Source organism: Vipera ursinii (genome assembly GCF_947247035.1).
Source record: "Vipera ursinii genome assembly, chromosome: 2".
NCBI classification, from domain to species: domain Eukaryota; kingdom Metazoa; phylum Chordata; class Lepidosauria; order Squamata; family Viperidae; genus Vipera; species Vipera ursinii.
In genome coordinates, this window is record NC_139513.1 from 191,603,538 (window position 1) to 191,620,083 (window position 16,546).

Here is a 16,546-nt window from a genome sequence, read left to right on the forward strand (position 1 = left end):
CCAGCGATGCCCTCTCCGTGATGTCCCGGTGCCTGGAGGCGGTTCAGGTCTGGATGGGGAGAAACAGGCTTCGTCTCAATCCCGCCAAGACTGAGTGGCTGTGCATATCGGCATCTCGGGTTAACCAACTTATTCCACCTCTAACGATGGGGGGTGAGGTGTTACCCCCCGTTGATAGGTCTCGCAACCTGGGCGTCCTCCTGGACTCACGGCTCAATTTTGAAGACCACATAGGAGCCGTGACCAGGGGGGCTTTTGCACAGGTTCGCCTGGTGCGCCAGTTGCATCCCTATCTGGACCGAGACGCCCTACGCACAGTTACTCATGCGCTTGTTACCTCCCGTTTGGACTACTGTAACGCTCTCTACATGGGGCTGCCCTTGAAGACCACTCGGAGGCTTCAACTGGTGCAGAATGCAGCCGCGCGAGTTGTAATGGGGGGTCTCCCGATACTCCCATGTAACACCTCTACTCCGCGAGCTGCATTGGCTTCCGGTTGCCCTCCGGGTGAAATTCAAGGTGCTGGTTATTACCTATAAAGCCCTACATGGCCTGGGTCCGGGCTACTTGAGGGAACACCTGCTGCTGGCATCAAACGCCCTTCGCCCAGTGCGCTCCCACAGGGAGGGTCTGCTCAGGGTGCCGCCGGTGAGAGATTGCCGGAGGGTGACACCCAGGGATAGGGCCTTCTCAGTGGGAGCGCCTGCCCTCTGGAACCAGCTGCCGGTGGAGCTGAGGACTGCCCCCGACCTCCGATCATTCCGCTGGGGCCTGAAGACCTGGCTCTTTGAGCTCTCAGGCCCAGGCTGAGGAGAAATTTTTAACTGGGGTTTTAAGTATACAGGGTCAATTTAATATTTTTTAATTTGGTTTTTTAACTTTTGTATGGTGGATTTTTTAATTCCCTGTAAACCGCCCTGAGTCCTCAGGGAATAGGGCGGTATATAAATGTAACTAAATAAATAAATAAATAAATAATAATAAATAATAAAACAATGAAAAGAGAGAAGAAGAAAAACGAAAAACAAAAAAAAGAAGAAAAGAAAGCAAGAGCAAAGAAACATAGGAAATAACATACTACTTAAAATATATATCCCTCCTAGGTTAATATATATTTATTTCCTCAATTTCTTATTCTTTTTAACCACAGTTAAGAATATAATGTAATCTTTAAACATTCCATTCAATAGGTCCAGTCATCTAATCCCTTAAATCTGATTCAAAACATTTTTATACTTTTCTTAAAATTCAGTCACATTTAAATATCTAAAACATTTCCTTTATTTAAGTGGTTTCAGCTTTTTTTACAGAAAAGAAAGAAGCATACTATATTATTTGGAGAATTCATCCCTCTTAGAGTAGTATATTCCAAAGTTTTTCTATTTCTTTAACCATATTCAAACAAATGTTTCTTTTTAAGTATTCTCTCTGATAGGTCCCATCATCTATTTTTTTAGTTTCCATCTTAAACTTTTTTCTTTGTCCAGTGTCTTTCTTAATCAATGTACTTTGCTGAATCAAAAGGTTTTTCTGTATGATTGTAAATGTTGCTGTAGATATATAAAGTAAATCAATATCTTTGTTATGGGCATTTGCCCACTCCTTTTTATAAAGAATCTTTTTCCTTCCTTTTCTCTCTACTTCTCTTGTCACTTTTTGTCTCTCCAGTTCTGATGCTTTTCCTAATATCTCTGTAGAATGTTTTTTCCAGTCTTTTTTCTTGTCCTCAAGTTTGCTTTGTAGTGTTAAAATGAAATTTGTCTTTTCCAAATCTAGTATTTCTTGAATTTCCCCCCCCCACTTGAATTGAATCATACTCCTTTGTTTTGTAGAATTCGATTTTCAAGTCTCTATCCTCGGATTTATGTTCAGTCAACTATTTTGTCTGTTCCCTCTGTGCTATATTTTCCTGAGGTTTTTTTTTTGGAATAAAATTAAATTGGAGATGAGTTGATTTATACTTTCAAAGTTATTCTGTATTTCTTTGTAGTTTGAGATCAATGTCCTTTGAATTGTTGTTGTTAGTTGCGAAGTCGTGTCTGACCCATCGCGACCCTATGGACAACGTTCCTCCAGGCCTTCCTGTCCTCTACCATCTTCTGGAGTCCATTTAGGCTCACGCCTACTGCTTCAGTGACTCCATCCAGCCACCTCATTCTCTGTCGTCCCCTTCTTCTATTGCCCTCAATCTTTCCCAGCATTAGGCTCTTCTCCAGTGAGTCCTTCCTTCTCATTAGGTGGCCAAAGTATTTGAGTTTTAGCTTCAGGATCTGGCCTTCTAAAGAGCAGTCAGGGTTGATCTCCTCTAGGACTGACCGGTTTGATCGCCTTGCAGTCCAAGGGACTCGCAGGAGTCTTCTCCGGCACCAGAGTTCAAAGGCTTCAATTCTTTGGCGCTCAACCTTTCTTATGGTCCAGCTTTCACTGCCATACATTGCAACTGGGAAAACCATAGCCTTGACTATACGCACTTTTGTTGGCAGGGTGATGTTTCTGCTTTTTAGTGTGCTGTCTAGATTTGTCATGGCTTTCCTCTCGAGGAGCAAGCGTCTTTTAATTTCTTGACTATTTCCTCTTGTGAAGTATTCATTATTTCTTGATAAGTGTTTTTTATAAATCTCTGATTTTCCACAGACCAAAAGTCCAGATTTTTTTTCTTTTCTTTTTTTCTTCCCTCTTTGGAATTAGCTTTGAAGTCAGAATTAAATAGATATGTATAGTCCAGAGAGTTCATAAAAAGGTCTTTTTTTCTTTGTTTCTATTCCCTCAGATTTGTAAGTCTCACTTTATCTAAACAGCTGTATTTATTAAGGCTTTGAAGGTCACAGGCACAGAGATTAGTCTTCTCCCAGATTTTTCCATGACTGTCATAATCCTCATCCACCAGTAGCTGTCAGCATTGGTTCATTTTTCATATCTTTTTCCTCCGTGGAGGGTTAGATTCTCCCAATAGTCAAAGGGCGGCAGGGGGGGAACCCCTCCCTTTTTCACTCTCAGAGGATTGTTTTTTGCTTCTTGGGAGTTTCTCCTCTTCAGGAAAGTAAGTAGGATAGAGCAGGGCTTTTCAAACTTTTCACCCATTGTACCACTTTTAGGATATGGCAACATCCGAGTACCACCAGTCGCTTAGCAAAGTGTCAAAAACTTGATGACCAAAAAAAAGAGAGGAAAAAAGTGATAAAGTACAGGTAGTCCTCGATTTACAACAGTTCGCTTAGTGACTGTTCAAAGTTACAATGGCACTGAAAAAAGTGCCCCCAAAGCCACAGCCAAGCAAGATACCTGCCTGCCCGCCTGGCGGTGCTCTTCCTCCTGTCCGAGGTTTTCATTGTGGTGAGCATTTCTGTCGAGGATTGGCAGCGGGGGTGGGGTGGGGAGTGTTTGGTTTTTATTCCCTCCATATGCTAGGTGGTTGCAGCAGGTTTCACATGACCCTGGGACACTGTGACCATCATAAATATGAATCAGTTGCCAAGCATCTGAATATAAATCACAAGACCCTGGAGATGCTGCAACATTCCAGCTGATCGGCGCTTCTTCTGGGCTCATCAGAAGCACCAGGATCAGTGCCGATCTCTAGCTGGAGCCTGGTGCTGATCCTGGCGCTTCCACTGAGCCCTGACAGCCCCGAAGAAGCGCTGATCCTGGCACTTCCACTGAGCCCTGACAGCCTTGCAGCTCCATTCATCTCTTGCTCAGGCTTGTGTGGTGCTGCCACCGGTTCAGCTCATTCCCCTCCCCCACTACCACTTTTCTAGGATGGTCACGTACCACCTGCCAGGTGCCAATGTACCACAGGTGGTACCTGTACCACTGATTGAAAAGCCCTGGGATAGAGAAAATAAATATTTTTACCCAGATTCAAACATGCTGTTTACAATCAACTTAAAGTAGAGCTTTTGACTTCTATTGCTTGCAGCTGGGGATAGACTATGGAGTTAGCTAGCCTTTTTCCTGTTGGTTTCTGGAAGGCTTCTCCTGGACTGATCGGGGAGACCACCATCTCTCTTAGGACCCTGGGACTTCCTTCCTTCATTGCCACCTCTCTGGGGCGGCTTCTGGTCCATTTAGAGTCCCCAAACAGTAAGGAACTCAGCTGGAGGGCTTGGCATCCTGAATCCCTCAACTGCTTTGCTGCTTGCAGGAACCAGAAGTCCCACCTGATTCTAATCCTATCTCCCATTCTGCTTTCTCTATGAGATGCTCCAAATTAATTATATATAAAGATTCCAAATATGATTCACAGAGTCATTTTGCTTTGTTTCAGAAAGAAGGAAAAGTTAAGCATTTGTTTACCACTTCTCAGTTGAGACTTGCACTATCCTTTTCCCAAGAAAACAGCAACTAGAAATGTTTTTACATTTATTTGCATAATACATAGAGTTTAAATTTTAGGAAAAGGAAGAGGAAGATGTACGCGTGTCGTATCTGTCTGTAATATTAACTTTGTAATGTATGTTTATGTCTAGAGTCTGTGAAACTGGGGAATGGGGAAAAAAATCCTGCGGGACCAGGAACTTAGCTCATTCTAAAATCACTAAGGCTTTTACCTGCAAAGCTTTTGTCACTGTTAAGCCTTCAAATCGCTCATGAGGAGTATGAGGGGAACGTCTGCCACGATAGCCATCTCCTGTTCCTCCAGCTGCCTGAAACACGCACAAACCTATGAGAGATCTGGTATTGCCCTTCACCAGTGCAAAGCTTCTGTTTCTTTTATACGGGATCATGCAGAGTATTTGCTGGCTCCTTTCCTCACCTTGGACAGACGAAGGATGTCTTTGCATTCTGATTCAGTCAGGATTCTGTCAAAGACAACCCTTTGGGAACCATTGAGTTGGTGGGAATCCATGGCAATGGTGATGTCTTCAAAAGGCAGTGGCTCTGGAAAAATAAGCAGGGCAGAAGTGTAGGGTATACAGAGACGCCATCAAATATTGCTGTTCATCATGAGTACAAAGGAAGAAATATAGGCAGCCCTCAACTTTGACCACAACTGAGCCCAAACCTTTTGTTGATAAGATGAAACTTTGTTAAGTGAATTTTTCCCCCTTTTAGGACCTTTGGTGACACAACTGTTAAGCGAATCGCTGCAGTTGCTAAGTTCGTAACACATTTGTTAAGTGAAATCTGACTCCCCCATTAACTTTGCTTGTCAGAAGATTGCAAAAGGTATCACAGGACACTGCAATCATCAGTTGCCAAGTGGCTGGATTTTGATCATGTGACCATGGAAATGCTGCAACAGCGATCCTTTTATTTTTGCAAATATTTTATTAGAATTTTTTAACGTAACATAAGTCATTATAAAACAGCATGTTGTCTGGGTAAACATTTATAAGACAGTCCTTAACAATTAATTTCTATAATCTATATTCCATATGTTAATTATTTGATTTCCCCTTTCCCCAACGTATCTTTCTTTGCAAAACATTACATTAAGACAGTTTTATTTGCTTAACAACAGTTCAATATATAGTTTCAATAATCCTGTATATCGTTTTAGTTGGCTTATCATAAATCCTGTCACCATGTTTGTTTCAGCTTATTTCTCCCCAATTTCTAAATATTTTTACAAGTTAACAGCCTTTTTAACACAACTATATTTACCTTGGTGGATTTCATTCTGTTTTTTTCCATACCCTCTCATATTTTTATATTTCCCAATCAATAAGTAAAAAGAAATAAAAAGAAACAAAAAAGAAAGAAAGAAGAGCAGCTTATTTCTCCCTCCAAATTTTAAATGTTCTTACGTATAACAATCAGTTCAACATTCAACTATATTTACATTAGTGGATTTAAGTACTAGACTACAAAAAATAACATATGAAAATATGTATTTCTCCTAATGTAATATATGTTTATTCCCTCAATTTCTCATTCTTTTTAACCATAGCTAAGAATGTATTTAATCTATTTAAACTTTGAACATTCCATTCAATAGTTCTAATCATCTAATCCTTTAAATCTCATTCAAAACACATTTTTTATATTTTTCTTATCATCACATTTAAATAGCTACAGTAAAACCTTTGCTTTTGTTTAAATCAATTCAACTCAGAAGAATAGAAAAAAACAAAAACAAAACACAATTATATTAATTTAGAGGAAGAAAAAGAAGAAAAAAATTCCCTCTAAGAGTAGTATATTTCAAAATTTTCCCATTTCTTAGCCATATTCAAACAAATGTTTCTTTTTGAAGTATTCTTTCTGGTAAATTCCATCTCTTTCCTGATATTTCATTTTAACCTTTTTTCTCTGGTCGTTGTCTTTCTTAATCAACATGTTTTGCTGCATCATTTGTTTCCCTAAAGGGAATTTTTTCTCATTCTTTTCCGTATCTTCAAAGTTGTTTAGACGTATTAAAATATTTCCCAAATGAATTAAATCATAATTTTTTATTTTATATGATTCCATCTTCAAGTCTCTATCCTCAAAATTATATTTAATCATCTCTGCTATATTTTCCTGAGAAAGTTCTTGAAGTGAAATTAACTTGAAAATAAGTTGATTCATGCTCTCAAAGTTCTTCTGCATTTCCTTGTAATTTAAAGTCATTGTCCTTTGAAATTTTTGCTGCTTATCATATACTTCCTTTTTTAAAATGAGTGTATTTTCCTCAGAAATTTCTTGGAGTGAAATTAAGTTGAAAATGAGTTGATTCATACTCTCAAAGTTATTCTGGATTTCTATGTAGTTTAAAGTCATTGTCCTTTGGAATTGTTGTCACTCATCACGTTTCCTTTTGTAAAGTATTCATTTCTTCAGCTGTGTTATCTTTGTTTAAACAGGTGTATTATTTCACGTAGTTTAATCGCTTATGACTTCCATTGCTTCAGCTATGACTGCACATGGCGTTAGCCAGCCTTTTCTTCTGTTGGTTTCTGGGAGGCTTATCCTGGGCTGTTCGGAGAGACCGCCATCTCTCCTAAGTCCCTGGGATTTCCTTCCTTCATTCCACCCCTTCAGGGTGGATTCTGGCCCCTTAGGGTCCCCAACAAAAAGAAATTTCAGCTGGAGGATCCGACGTTTTGAATTCTCCAACTTCTCTGCTGAAGGCAGGAACCGGAAGCAACAGCGATCCTTAAAGGGTCGGAAAGTTGTCCTGGAGGGGCAACAAAGAAGGAGGGATACTCCACGAGCTTGGATCAGGTGGTGGCCAATTGGAGCGGACTGAAGACCCCTCTGAAAAGGCGGAGGAAAGGCTGCCGGATGAACCGAGGCAGCCCAAGTTGTCTCCAGCCAGAAGGGAAGCACCGCAAAACAGCTGACTGTCAACTGCGTGCCGAGGCTGGGTGAGCCAGAATTTTCTTTCCTTCTCCTTGTGGATTTTATAAACATCGAGCCCCTGATGGGAGACAGCTGAAAAGTAAAGACCCCCAGAAGGACTAATTTAAAAGTGGTGAGCAATTACAAAGAGGGGAAAGTGTTGTTTTTAAGAATATCAGACATTGATAAGTAAGCCTAGGAGGACACCTAGTGGTGAAAGAAGAAATGACAGCACTAATAAATAGTGAGAAAAAAGAAAAGAAGGAAATGGAAAAAATGTTTTCATAACAGTGACCTTGAAGAGACACCTGCAAATAACAAAAAAGCCTTGTTGTGAGATTGCAAGGGAAAAGACTTTTTAAAGTTACTTCTGTTGACTTTGGCTAAACTCAAACAGATACTGATTTGGTTTTAGACTGTAAGCTTATGAAGAAAACCTCTTCTGCACCCTCTGTAGGACAATCTAGTCCAACAACAGAGGGATCTATTGAAGTAATACTGCAATGTGAGAAAATAAGCCCTGCCCAAAGCAAAACACAAATCTCATTAAAACTGATTCAAGAGATGATGCAAAGAAATCAAGAGATGATGCAAAGAATTCATGAAGAGACACAAAAAACCACAAAGAGACACAAAGTAAATTTGAGAAAGTAAGTCAAGAAATCTTGGATATAAAGGCAAAATTTGAATCTCAAAATCAAATGATAATTAAAAATGAACAAAGAATTCAGAAAGTGGAAGAAAAATCAGAGGACATTGATAAAAAAGATGGAAATCTTATTACAAGAAAATGAAAAATTAGAACAAGTAAACCAAGACTTAGAGGTGGCAATTAAGATCCTAGAAATGGAAAAGGCAGAACACTATTTGAGATTTCAAAATATACCTGAGGACAGAGAAGAAAACATAGCAGTGGTGATTATTGACATCCTGGCAGAGGGTTTAAAAGCAGATAGAGGAGAAATTCAAATGGAGGTCGATGAAATATTCCACAGGAACTCAAGCTATGCAAGAAGAAATAAATTGCCAAGAGAAGTACGTGTAAGGTTCATAAAGAAGACAACAAGAGATGAAGTATTGAGGAAAGTCAGAGATGAGCCAATACAATATAAAAATAAAGAAATTGTGGTTTTAAAGCAGATACCAAAGAGAGTAAGAGATACTCGAAGACACTACCATTTCTTAACTACAAAGCTGATTGCCAGAGGCATAAAGTTCAGATGGCTGATGCCGGAAGGCATTTTAATAAACTGGAACAATACAAGATATCAATTGGATTCAGTCTGGAAAGCAGAAGATTTTGAAGTAAGGAATAGAACAATTCTAAATGAAGGAGTGAAAAAAAGACAAGGAGAGAGTAAGGAGCAGAAGCAAATGGAAGAGATGATTCAAGGAGCAACTGCACAAACAGGAGAACAGAAAGAGGAAGACGATCAAGAGGGCAAAGGTGAAGGACTTGCCAGATAACAGAGGATTACTAGATCGACTAAACCTAAATATAAATAATGGAAATTGAAATGGAGAAAGAAAATAGATTTTTTTTCAGTAAATATAAATGGACTAAACTCCCCATCAAAAAGAAACAAAGTCTTCAGGAAATTACAGAAATTGAATATAGATATAATTTGTCTGCAAGAAACACATATAAAAGAACAGCATCATGAATTATTGGAATATCCAAAAATTGGGAAACTTTATTATACATCAGCACATCAGAAAAAAAGAGTGTTCACTTTATATATTAAAGAGACAATAGGTTCTAAATTGGTATATTCGGATAAAGAAGGAAGAATCTTAATGGTAGAAATATATCTGCACCAAAAGTAAACACTGCTAGTGGCAGTTTATGCACCAAACAACAATCAAGAAGAATTTTATAAAAACCTACGTAGAAAAATAATAGAAATGGAGTACCAAAATATATGTTTAGTAGGAGATTTTAACTCGATAGTAGACAGAAAAATTGACTATAAAGCAATAAAACAGGAAAAAAATGGAAGAAGATTACCCGAGACATTTTTTGGTATGGCAGGGGAAATTGGAATCCAAGATGTCTAGAGCAGACATGTCAAACACAAGGCCCGGGGGCCAGATCCAGCCCGCGAAGTGGTTTCATGCGGCCCGCAAAGCCATCCTGGAAACAGTGAGGGAACGGCCCCCACTGCCTTGGCCCTGGCCCAGAGACCCTCCTTCTGCCAGAGACCCTCAGATCTGTCCCACTCCTGCCCAGGCCCCCATAGGCAACCTTGATGCGAACGATGTAGAGTTGGCCACGCCCACCCAGTAGGCCATACGCACTCTAGCCACGCCCACCCAGTAGGCCACGCCCACCTTGGCCATACCCACCTGGCCCCCTGAGGGCAACCGCAATGCTGATGCAGCCCTCAATGAAATTGAGTTTGACACCCCTGGTCTAGAGGGAGATCAACCCACAAAAACTGCAATACACCTTTTATTCAAACAGCCAAAAATCTTGGTCAAGGATTGATATGATTTGGATGACTGCTGACATGAGAATGAACATACAGGATATTGAGATAGAAATAGGCACATGGGCAGACCATAACCCTCTGAAAATGACTTGGAAAGGAATACAAAAAAAGATGAAGATGGACTTTAAATCAATCTATATTAAAAGAAAGAGAATTCATAGAACTAGCGAAAAAAGAAATTGATTTTTTTAAAAAGAAAATAAAAAAGAAGCTACAACATTACAAAATGTATGGGATACAGCTAAAGCGTACTTTAGAGGCATAGCTATAACATATATGGCAAAGAAAAGCAAACAGAGAAGACAGCAATATGTATTACTAAAGGAAAATTTGGAAAGTTAGAATGAGAACTGCAAAAAAATCCACAAAAAAAGACTTTGAAAAGAGAAATGGATATTGTTGTTGTTGTTGTTGTTAGCTGCGAAGCTGTGTCCGACCCATCGTGACCCCATGGACAACGTTCCTCCAGGCCTTCCTGTCCTCTACCATCTTATGGAGTCCATTTAAGCTCACGCCTACTGCTTCAGTGATTCCCTCCAGCCACCTCATTCTCTGTCGTCCCCTTCTTCTATTGCCCTCGATCTTTCCCAGCATTAGGCTCTTCTCCAGTGAGAAATGGATATAATAAAACATAAATTAAATCTGTTGGACTCAGAAAAAGTCGCAGAACAGATAAAGAGAGCAAAACAGAACTTTTTTGAAAATGCCAATAAACCAGGAAGATGGTTAGCTTATAAACTTAAAAAACAGAAAGAGAAGAAAACGATACATAATTTGCTAGATGGGAAAGGCCATTTACAATTTAAAAATTAAGAAATAAAAAGATAATCAAAGAATACTACAAGGAACTGTACGATAAAGAGGAAACCTCAAGAGAAAGAATTGTAAAATATCTGGAAGAAAATAATCTTCCAAAAATCCCAGAAACATTTAAAACTATGTTAGAAGAAAGGGTTAGAATGATGGAAATATCAGAGCCCATAAAAAGACAAAAAAATGGGAAAACAACGGGTCCAGATAGGTTCCAGCGGAGTTATATAAAAAATCTGCAAGAGATACTAAGTAAACCGCTGAACGGACTTTTATTAGAAGCTAGACTCCCATCTACATGGATGGAAGCAAATATTACTCTAATACCAAAAGAAGTCTCCGATTTGACCCAGATTAAGAACTACAGACCAATTTCCCTGCTCAATGTGGATTATAAATTTTTTACATCAATTATGGCTGAGGGACTGAAAAAAATACTTTTTTGAATGTATACATCCAGATCAAAATGTTTTTTTTTACCAAAGAGACAAATTAAAAAAAACTTAAGAGTGATAATAGACGTATTAGAATATTATGAGCTACACCCAGGGAAACAATTGGCACTAATATTCTTAGACGCTCAAAAGGCATTTGACAATGTTTCCTGGCAGTTTATGACTCAGCAACTACAAATAATGGGCTTTGGACAGAACTTTATAAATATGATAAAAACAATATATAATAAACAGACAGCCAAAGTGATTGTGAACGGAGACTGTACTGAGAGCTTTGAGATAAGAAAAGGCACAAGGCAAGGATGCCCACTATCCCCTCTGTTATTCATCTTCACTTTGGAAGTTTTAAATAGAAATATTAGACAAAATACAGGAAAGGGCTGGTGATAAAAGGTGAAACATATAAATTACAAGCATTTGCTGATGATCTAGTATTTATTTTGGAAGAACCTCTGGAGATGATCCCTAAATTGTGGGGAAAGATAGAACAGTATGGAGAAATGGCAGGACTAAAAATAAATACAGAAAAAACTAAGGTAATAGTTAAGAATCTTACAGATAAGCAAAACAAAACAAAACAATACACCCCGAATGTCAGAAACAATAGAGGTACAGATAGTGAAAAAGATCAAATACTTGGGTATATACTTACCAGCCAAATTCTCAACAATAAAAGAAGACAACTATATAAGGCTATTGAAACAAATAAAATTGGACTTGGAAAAGTGGAAGAATTTGCAACTGTCAATACTAGGAAGAATTGCTACAGTCAAAATGAATATATTGCTGAAGATTTTATTTTTATTCCAAACAATTCCGATAAAACTTGAGAAAAAATTCTTCCAAGATTTAAATTCATTAATTTTGAAGTTTGTTTGGCAAGGAAAGAAAGCTAGAATTAAGATGAAAACGTTACAAGATGCTAAGAAAAACAGAGGTTTTGGGCTACCTGAGTGGGCTTTGTATTATCAAGCATCCATATTAACATAGGTGAAAGAATGGATAACTCTTAGAAATAAAAGGTTGTTATATTTGGAGGGACATGATTTACAATTAGGATGACACGCTTTCTTGTGGTATGGGAAAAATAAAATTCATAAGTATTTTCAAAATTACTATATAAGAAATGCTTTGTTAACAGTATGGGAAAAAATTAAAACTAAAATATATGTAAAAATTCCAAGGTGGTTATCAATGATGGAAGCTTTTCTACATCCAAACGTGGTAGACTTTGAAAAAATTTGGACATATAGAGATATTCTAAATACTGATGGGAATTTAAAATCGAAACAAGAATTGGAAAATCAGGGTATCAACCTGTCGTGGTGGGCACATTTACAGATGCAAAATAGATATGAAAAAGACGTGAAACTGTATGGGTTTTATAAAGAACAAACTGTATTTGGTAAGATATTGTTAACTTCTGATGAGAAATTAATTAAGAAAATGTATAATTTTTTGTTAATTTTGGAGATGGAAAGTGAACAAGTTAAAGAAACAAAGATAAGGTGGGCGAAAAATTTTGGTTATAATACAGAACTAGAAAAATGGCAAAAATTATGGGAGAGAAATTATAAATTGACAATGTCAACTTCGTATAAAGAAAATTTATTTAAAATGTTTTATAGATGGCACTTGCCACCAGCAAGATTAGCAAAAATGTTTAAAAATATGTCAGATAGATGCTGGAAATGTAAACATAACTCAGGCACATACTATCATATTTGGTGGACATGTGGTAAAGCAAAGGCTTATTGGAAAAAGACACATGTTTGGTTAGAAAAAATGTTGGGAGAACATGTTGAATTTAAACCTGAACTTTTCTTATTAGGTATTATGCCAGAAAAGACTAATAAATAAAGCTTATATTTGATTCTACACGTCACAACAGCAGCAAGAATAATCTTTGCACACTACTGGAAAAATGAAGGAGTACCACGAGAGGAAGAAATAATTAAAAAATATATTGGAATGCACAGAGATGGACAGATTAACTATGAGATTGAAAGATAAAGAAGAAACAGAATATAACCAAATCTGGGAGTCATTCTACAAATGGCTAGAGGAAAGAACCAAGGATTAGGAATTGACTATGTATTAGCGCTTTTGAATCCAGACAGCACGCTGGTTGAAAAATTAATATATGTATGTAAGAGAAAAACTAATAAAATCTTTATAAAAAAATGGACCCCTAGGCTGTCATTATCCATCAGTTTCAGAATTCAGAGGCAAGGTTACTGGAATGGTCTGATACTGACACAACTGTTGTCATAGGTACCTTGATATGTGTGATCTTATTAATATACTGTATTATTACTTTAAAATGTTCTCTCTTCAAGGCTCAACGTGATTTCCAATGGAAAATAAAAAGTAACATCTAAATTAAAAACAGATACCCAATAAATAGAATCAGTAGCAGCTATTACCCAGGGCCATAGTTCGCTTAGCAACCATTGATATTTCAAAATAGGTAGATTTTAAAAATCACTGTAAAATCATAGCTGCTATAGTCTCATTAGTGATATAACTCTAAAGTCTTGGAATAACTGAGGAAAAGGTTCTTACAGCATATATACCACTCTTGACTCAGGCACCATTATAATCATAAATCAAGGGTTACTTATAGCCAGATAGAGAATACATCTCTGTCTGTCTGTCTTTCTGTCTCTGTCTCTGTCTCACACACACACACGCACACAAACGCACACAGCACACACTAACACATAAAGAGTTGACAAATGAATCTTTTGAATAGATGCAAATTTAGGAATCACTATAGTAATTTAAAGGGTCGCGGTGGCTCAGTGGGTTAGGACGCTGAGCTTGTCGATCAGAAGGTTGGCAGTTTGGCGGGTCAAATCCCGAGTGCTGCATAACAGAGTGAGCGCCTGTTACTCGTCCCAGCTTCTGCTAACCTAGCAGTTTGAAAGCATGTCAAAATGCAAGTAGAAAAATAGGGATCACTCCGGTGGGAAGCTAACAGCGTCCCGTGCGCCTTTGGCGTCTCGTCATGTCGGCCACGTGACCACAGAAACGTCCTTGGAGAAGCGCTGGCTCTTCGGCTTTGAAACGGAGATGAGCACCGGCCCCTAGAGTCGGAAACGACTAGCATGCATGTGCGGGGGAACCTTTACCTTTACCTTTATAGTAATTTAAACATAAATATGATGCATCTTATCATAGTCGGTTAGACTGTGACCCAGTGATATCAGGCTGTTGTCCAGCTTCAAACTTATTTCTGCCTACCCAGGCCAATACTTCCAAATAATGGTGAATTATCGCACCTGCCATCCTTAATCAGCATGATGGAAGTTGTATATCAACATATTTGAAAGGTAATAAGATGGGAAAGACTACACTTTATTTGAACTAGGATTTATTGATTACATCCAAACTTAGGACAGTCCTCTGAACAGGAGAAGCTGTAGCCATCCTATTGTTGATCTGCCTCTATGCCAAATAGGTACTCTGAATATATCCTTTGTGCTGAAATAATTTCTATACCTTTGCCATCCCTTTGGGTCCCTGTTGTAGCTAGTAAAAATGGAATCCCAAACAATCCCAGGCTTTAGCAGGTGAACCTAAGTACTGGGAAGGAGACTTACTCCATCTCACCTTTAGGAGAAACTGTGGAGTCATCCTACTGGAATCTCCCTCTTCTCTCATTATGATAAGAAGAAACATAATCATTTCTTTTTCTTGTACTCACCATTTTGATCCCATTGTTGCGTATGTGAGGACTTCAAGTTTCGTTTTTCTTGATCTTCTCTTGGGATTAATAACAAATATAGAAAAGACCATAACTACAGAGCATGAGACTGTCTCCACAATTAAATAGCTCAGCAATAAATCAAATCACTTATAATTTCTATTCTGTTACATTTAAGGTCTCTTTAAAAAAAACTTTCCTGATAGAGCCTTTAATTAAGGTATCCTAGAATTGCATCCATATCTTACATTTCTGGTCTGAAACTTACTTGTGTTTCTCCTTCATGCTTTCAGGGATCAGTTCCTCAGGAGTCCATAAATCCTAAAAAAACACACATCCAGGATTTAGCACTACAAAATTAAGTTTATCTGTCCATTTTCTTTTTCACAGGACTGCATTCACAGGATTTCACAGAGACTTCCTCACCACAGCAGGCACATGTGTCCTATTTTCTGCTATTCCACATGGCAGAAATATTTGTGAATTCAGCAGACCGAGAAAAAATATTATCATCTGTCCAGTTTCCTGTAGTTCTGCAAGCAGTGTGCTCATTCCCACACAATCAGTAACAGCTTTTTAAAAACAGTTCCATCTATAATTAGCACCTTTACTGTGGCCAGCACACCCCCTTTGAAACACTTTTTCCATAGATACTAGACTGGCATTAAAATACTATCATTTTAAAGACCTCTATTTGATACACATTTTAAAATTCTATGCTGCTTTATGTTGACTTTGGTGTATGATTAGCATTCTTCTGTTTTATTTTAATTTGGTATTGTTTTAGGATTTTGTTGTGTTGCAACATGGCATATTTGGGGTGTTATGCTTCTCGCATATTGCCCTGACAGACTTAAAGGACGTTGGCTGAAAAAGGAACATATGTCCTTAAAGCATACTTTCTTTCAGTTCATTTCAGGCATCAGAAAAGGAGAACAGAAAGAGAATCCTATGTACTATTTCATCAAGCAGTATTTGATAGATGAGACCAATAAATAGTTTTGTTGCAAAGAGGCCATGAAGAATCTACCTTCAAAGAAAAGACAATCACTTACTGGATCCTTAAAAGTTTCCTTGAAGTGTTGTACTGCATAATAGATCAGTTTCTTTTCCATACGGGATCTTTGCACATAATGGCGGATATTCTGTGGATTGAAAGCAGATGTTACGACACCGCAGTATAAAATAATATACAAAAATCATAAATGGTTTGAGTGTTTCTTGTTCAAGGAAACAAGACACAAAACACACACAACCATCTCTGCTGCTGGCAACCAATCCAGCCTTCAGGTCAGACTAGATGTTATATTCAATGCGAACTTCACATTTCTGTCTTGTGGTCCCAGTCACGGCAGAGGCAGAGACAGGGATCAATGCCACCCCATGCTGCAGCCATCCCTGCATTTGGTACTTGCCCCTGAAGGGAAGCTGCTAGTCAACAGCAAACTGGGTCGAACAGCAGTAATAGAACTTCCAGAGGGCAAGGGAGAAAAAATATTTATAACTTTCATCTTAGATTTCTGAAAATGCAGTGCCCCAAACTAACACCAAGTTTTGCACCTGAGGGAATCCAAGAGGTGGTGTTCTGTACCAGCCTGCTACCGGCCTTGCAGAAAAGGCAACCCCTTTACAGACGGCAAGAGGCTGGAATACGTCTGCCAAATTTATTACAAAAACAAACAAACAAGACATGAACCAAGATACCGGCTACGTCAATCTGCAGCAAAACAATTGGGTGGACTATCTGGCCATAGCTGAGTTTGCATTTAACAATTTGCAGCACACCTCCACACAGATGACACCGTTCTTGGCCA

General features: G+C 38.3%; 1 protein-coding gene across 1 annotated transcript in view; it reads right to left on the reverse strand.

The window, feature by feature from the left end:
* The window catches only part of P3H3 (prolyl 3-hydroxylase 3), a gene marked incomplete at its 5' end in the record, with an annotated part of 41,002 nt that overhangs the window by 13,827 nt on the left and 10,629 nt on the right, over positions 1-16,546 (reverse strand). Inside the window, 5 exons of the mRNA XM_083351149.1 lie at positions 4,551-4,646; positions 4,757-4,881; positions 14,733-14,791; positions 15,001-15,053; positions 15,788-15,877. Of these exons, the coding sequence (XP_083207275.1) occupies positions 4,551-4,646; positions 4,757-4,881; positions 14,733-14,791; positions 15,001-15,053; positions 15,788-15,877 (423 nt within the window). The remainder of the gene's footprint in view (positions 1-4,550; positions 4,647-4,756; positions 4,882-14,732; positions 14,792-15,000; positions 15,054-15,787; positions 15,878-16,546) is intronic.